At 33.3% G+C, this 5,919-nt stretch overlaps 1 protein-coding gene across 1 annotated transcript; it reads right to left on the reverse strand.

The window, feature by feature from the left end:
* Window positions 1-419: 419 nt before the first annotated feature.
* LOC6031894 (NPC intracellular cholesterol transporter 2) lies at window positions 420-4,540 on the reverse strand. Its single transcript, XM_001842536.1, has 2 exons — window positions 4,294-4,540; window positions 420-709 (listed from the first exon to the last, which is right to left on the reverse strand). The coding sequence occupies exons 1-2, from the start codon at window positions 4,475-4,477 to the stop codon at window positions 438-440; spliced, it is 456 nt and encodes a 151-aa protein (XP_001842588.1). The 5' UTR covers window positions 4,478-4,540; the 3' UTR covers window positions 420-437.
* Between the last annotated feature and the right edge of the window lie 1,379 nt (window positions 4,541-5,919).

Here is a 5,919-nt window from a genome sequence, read left to right on the forward strand (position 1 = left end):
CTACTTTATGGTATCTGTTTGCCCCAACCCCGGCTTCCATGGTTGGTTGTCTAGTTTCTTGTCCTTTTTTCCCGAGGTCCGTCCGTCCGTGATGGAGGAGAAGAAGCGCAATTTCTTTCAGATTAATCGTTTTATGGCACTTTTCTAATTAGAGCCAGGAAAAGAAAAACGGTCCGACAGCCAGACAATTGCCCTGCGCACCCCAAGAAGACGAGCGATTTTTATCGGTTTGTGCGCTAGACGACGACCCACGTCTTGTCCTGTCTTGTTGCCATTTGACCTCAATCTTTTTGTGGGGTGAAAATTGGAGAAGAACGTAATTGTTGAAAAGAGCTTACAAAACTTAAATTGTTGAAAATTAATAGGTAAAAATAAAAAAAAGTAACATTCTAAACTATAAGAGTTAAAATTAAAAATAATTCACAGATAATCTTTGCTCATTTATTAACAACCTTGGCGTCGATCTTGAAGCAGACGGCGATGCCCGAGTCCGCGTGCAGTTGAAACTCGATGTTGATCTTGACGTTGCTCACCGGCGATTCCACCGGGACGTCGCCGGACGCCTCGATGCGCTGGTTGGCCTCCAGCGGACACTTGGCGTTGTTCAGCTTCTGGCAGCCGTCCTGGTGCTCTTTCGGAAGCTCGTACGGGATGGTGAGTCCAGCAAGCCGGGGGATCACTTTGGCTTTCAGTGTGTTGGTGGCAGTGGCTGGAAAGTGTAAAAGGGCGTTGTTTCAGTGAAGTGAAAACTTCATAACAGTTTTTTTCCAGTTATTAAAATTTTGTAAAACATATTATTTGAAAAAGTCAGATTTCGAAACATGTTTTTTTTTGAGAGCTGGATTAGGAGTACGAGTCTTAGACGCTTTAAAAGCTACACGACTTCACAAACCTTTTTTTTTAATGTCGTCGAACTTTTTATTTAAGTTTTCGAACAATTTAAGAAAAAAATAATTTATAGCAGGTTTTAATTTACTCATCTGATAAGTTTCATTACTAGTAGTTTTAGTCTGCATGCTAAGTGCATGTTTTAAAAATCAATTTATAACACTATTTTATGAACATCCCTTACAAACAAGTTGAAATAAATATCCAGACTTTTACTTCATGTTTGAAGATTTGGCAATTGTTTTATTCAAAAATAAGGCATATCAAAAAGGCAATAATCAAAGGCGATTAATGAATAAAAAATTTAAATATTTTTTATTTTGCTGTCAATATAATTTGATTAGATTAACAATTATGAAAACTGAGTAGCATAGGGTTTATAGAAAAATGATTTCCCTTATAAAAAGTATTGATTAGTCAAATGTTTGGTAATAAAATCATTTCCATGTGAATATACTCTAGAATAACACATTGTTTCTATAAATTTTTTATTGTTTTGTATGTATTTTTGTCCAAGCGCAAAATTTGTTGCGGTCAGTATTTTTTTTAAATTCATTATAAGGCCTTTGCAAATATTTTTCTAAGTCCCCCCCCCCTTCTTCAAAATTGATCCGAAAAATCAGGGGGCAAAAAAAAACTAATCAACTCAATACAATCTAAAACACATTTTTCTGCATTGATAATCATATTTAGCATATTTGAGCTCGTTTAAAAATGTATTGAATTTTTATGATGTTCCAACATACAGCACAGCAAAAACTTTTTTTTCGTAAAAAAATAAAATTTTCGGCAATACTTAGACACTTTGGACACTCATATTTGCAAAAAAAAAAACTGGACAGGCGTAGAATGCATTATAAAACCCTTTTTTCATGAAAATTTTGAAACCTTGGCGTTTTTTTCAATTTTTATGCTTTTGCAACGGCTTAGATGCAAAATAAATTTCACTTTTTTAATAAATTTGAACCAAACTGCATCACCAACTCAAAAGTGATGAAAATGCATATGGGAGATTTATGCGATCAGGAGCAATCGACTTTCCTTTTTTCCTTATTTGGATAAAATGTTGTCTATGGATTCCTTATGTAAAAATTTGTTTTCACTATTTTCATTAATTTTTTTTCGAACATTTTTTTGTGGTTTGGGCATGTCAATATTCGAATATTTGTATCTTGGGAAGCATTTCCAGATCGATTTTTTGTCATCATCAAAATTGTTGGCTGTATTGTAGGCCCTTAGAAAAATCGGTACACGCAAAGTAGTGTTTCCTTATTTTTTATTGGACTTTTTATCATGAAAAGTTGTCTCCTAAAATATGTATTTTAGGGTTTTTGATTTTTTTTTTTTTGATAATTTTAAGGAACTAAAAGAAAACTTTTGCGCTAGAGTTTAAAACTAGCGATATCTATGAAATTTTTGGTTCCGATTTTCGATATCGTACTCTTGGATTCGAACCTTTTACAAAAATCAGCTCTCTTTAAAAAAAATATTCACACTTAAACATTTTGCACAACAATTTACAATGTCTAACATAAATATGTAAGACCCTTTTAAAAAAATCTCTTGATTCTTAAAAATTTATATTTTTTCATAAAGAGAAGCGAAAACACCTCGAGTTTAACTATGTTGGATATTAGATAACACTGAGAAAACTTTTTTTTCACAAAATAAATACTATTAATGGGCAGTTTCTAAGTTATCACTAGGGTGAGTGAAATTTCGCGATTCGCGGACAGCGTGAAATCCGTGAAATTTGTTTTTTCGTGAAATCCCGTGAAATTTCATATTTGTGTGAATCTGTAACTATTTTTCTCAAAATGATTTATCTAACACAAATAGGTATAAACAAAATCTTATGGACTACTGTAGAATTACGTGAGTGAATACCCTTGTTCAATTACTAACATAGGGTTAGTGACTTTTGACGATTTCGTGGACGGCGTGAAATTTGTGAAATTTATGAATTTTATCAAATCATGTTTATTTTTCAAAATAACAACATAATAAATATTTTATCCACACAGACTATTTAAGTAAAATTCATTAGTTTTCAATTGAATAGCTTCATATGAAAAATTTAAAGAATTGTTCAGATTTTTTAGTGTTTTTAGAAACTTACTTGTTGCTATTTTATTTGAAAGTATTGTTTCAAAAGAAGTCAAAAGAATCATGCTTTGTTTTATTGAAAATAAAATGAAAGCTATGAAATCAACTATTATTAATTTTACAGTCATATTAAATTTTATTGATTTTTGATTATTTGGTTGAATGATTCCCGTGAAAGTTTTAAAAAATACTACTTTTTTGTTTGTGTTTTAATTTTGTATAAAAAATTGTTTTTGTATTATTTTTGACTTTTGCTTTAAAATTGAAATTATGAAATAGGAGATGAAAACAATAAAAAAAATATTAATGTGTCAAATGTCACGCATAAAATCAAATTATTTCTCTCATTTTTGATGGAAAAGATTGTTAAATCTTGCTTTGATAGGAAATTGAATTTTCAATTTATTCAATTTCCTATCAAAGCAATCTGCGAAAACTTTTTAACTTTTTAAGTCGAATATTAAAAAATGGCAGTTCAATAAATGAAAATACGCATGCCCTACATTTTTTTTTCAAAATTTATTTACAGCTCATCCATCATCGTGCTATAATATTTTTTGAAAATCAGGAGTTTTTTTTGTGTTACATTCAAATTTAAGAAAGATTTTTTTGTTTATTGAAGATTTATATATGATAAAGCATGAAAAGAAGTTTTTGTGATTCAAACATAAGATTTTCAGAGTTATTATAACATTTTTCACGTTCCGCAAAATTTGCGTGAAATTTGATGTTATGAAATTGAGGTCCCGTGAAATTTGCAATTTTTTTTTAGTTCTTATAAAAAATAAAACATGCATATTTTGAGATTAAAAATTTTACAAATAAAGAGTCAATTGAAGCATCAGAATTTTTTCATATACCATTTTTCAATATTTTTCATCAATACCTACAGCTATCTCGAATATAGGGAATGCGTGGCCAAAATTCAAAATCTCAAAAATAAAATATAGCTACATCTAACGACTCATTAACATTATTAAAACAAAAATGACAATTTTAAAAAAATAATCAAAAAAGAGTTGTTCACGGAGATTTAAAGCCTAACAGGACTCATCTTGAATCTCAAGGAATGCTTCGGGCAGAGGATGCCAAATAGCTATTAAAAAAATTTTTTTTGAGTTTGCCGTGGGATTTGAACCATCGACCTTTGGATTGTTAGTCAAGAGTGCGATCCAACATTCAAGCAACTTGAAGTAACACGATAGAATTTTCCAGAACCCTTGAAAAAGACCGCATAGCTGGACATTTCAAACTACGCCTTGGAGAGCCCTTTCAAAGAACGTAAATTACACTACTTACGATTGATAAACTCGGCACTAAACTTCAAGTTCTGCCCGTTCACAATGGTGCAGGGAGCTTTGGAGCAGCCCTCGATAACCAGCTTGGTGGGAATGGATCCTTTCTTGCACTTTTGCACCTCCAACTGGCCGAAGCTGCTCGGCACGATCAAACAAGCCACAGCAAACAGCAGTAGTTTCGACATTTTTGATAAATTTTAGTTTTAGTGCGTTTTTTTTCGATTAAAAAATTATAAAGCAAACTTATCACGTCAAAACTTTCTTCGATACTGATTCCGATTTCTGTTCACAAAGCTTCTTTTATCACTCATCAATCGCGAGTGAGAGAGTGTGTATTTAGTGATTGCTACCTTTCCCCTCTTGATAAATGCCAATAAAGAAAGTTTGCTCCCTCAGAAGAAGAAAAAACAGTAGCACGTACAAATTAGTTGTTGCTCTTCATAGCTTTCCCGGGCGCGTGTTTCTTATCAGTGGGACCACTTAATTGCGGAAAGCACCGCACCCACTCACCCTCAAGAGCCTCCACGCTTACAGAATACTTTGCTTTTGAAGCTGGTTTAGGGTGGGTGCTCTTAAAATTGTCATAACTATCTTTTGTTAATTTTATGAAATTAGAATTGAATACTTTTGAGATTCTTCATTTCAGTGTTGCCATTTTTTTCAAATTTTGAAGTACAAAATAATAGTCAAAATAATTTTAAAAAATTTAATGATTGCGAAAATAGCATCACTTTCCTTTATTCCTTCTCGTTCCAACAAACGCTCTTCCAGCGCGATTTTACGAAAATAAAAGTTGTTTGTTAGTTCTTGCAACCCTCACTTTCCTGAAGGGGTTTTTTTTCGCACCAAGAAGCTTCCACAAACAAATCTTGCGAGATTTTTCTCCCCTTTGGTCCGCGCCAAATTTTGCCCAAGAAGGCAGCGTGCCAATTGGCCTGGCTGGCAGCACTGCCCCCTCCACTTGGAACTCTTCCTTTTTTTGCCCCCGTTGGTGGACCCGCAAGATTATTGGGTAAACATTTTGATGGGACTTTATGGGCCAACCCAGTGGAATTTGATGTTATTTTCATTGTGTCAGGGGTGAGGATTGCTGTTGAGCTGTTGGAGCTGGAAAACTTTTATTATGAATTTAGTTTTATTATTATTTGTTGTTCGCTTGATAAGGCACGAGGGTTGAAGGAGGAAAACCACTTTTGCCCACGCTCTGTTTGGTGATAGTTTGACTTAGCTGAGCGTTGAGCCAACACCAAACGCGTTGATAGCTTTCAAGTGTTTTGCTGATTAAGTTCAAGTGTCTCGTTGATAAGTTTTACGGAAATAATAGAAACATTTGTTGATCTGAGCTGAAAGTGTTGTTTCACTTCAAGAGTTGTTATATAATGGTCAGCAAATATTTTTCATTGAATCGAACTTGAAACATCCAAAGCATTTTTGAATTCTCTAACATATGACATGATGTCATCCGTGAAAAGCTCGTAAAACGAAATCTTCCATCCAAATTTCCCCCTTTTCAGCACTTTTGTTTCAGCTGCCTCCCTCCAGAAAAAAAAAATCCACTTTCCCAGGCTCCGATTTCCAAATCCAAAACATCATTTCAGCCACATTACGATCCAAAAGTGGAATCTCA

This window comes from Culex quinquefasciatus, chromosome 2, assembly GCF_015732765.1.
Source record: "Culex quinquefasciatus strain JHB chromosome 2, VPISU_Cqui_1.0_pri_paternal, whole genome shotgun sequence".
In the NCBI taxonomy this organism is placed as follows: domain Eukaryota; kingdom Metazoa; phylum Arthropoda; class Insecta; order Diptera; family Culicidae; genus Culex; species Culex quinquefasciatus.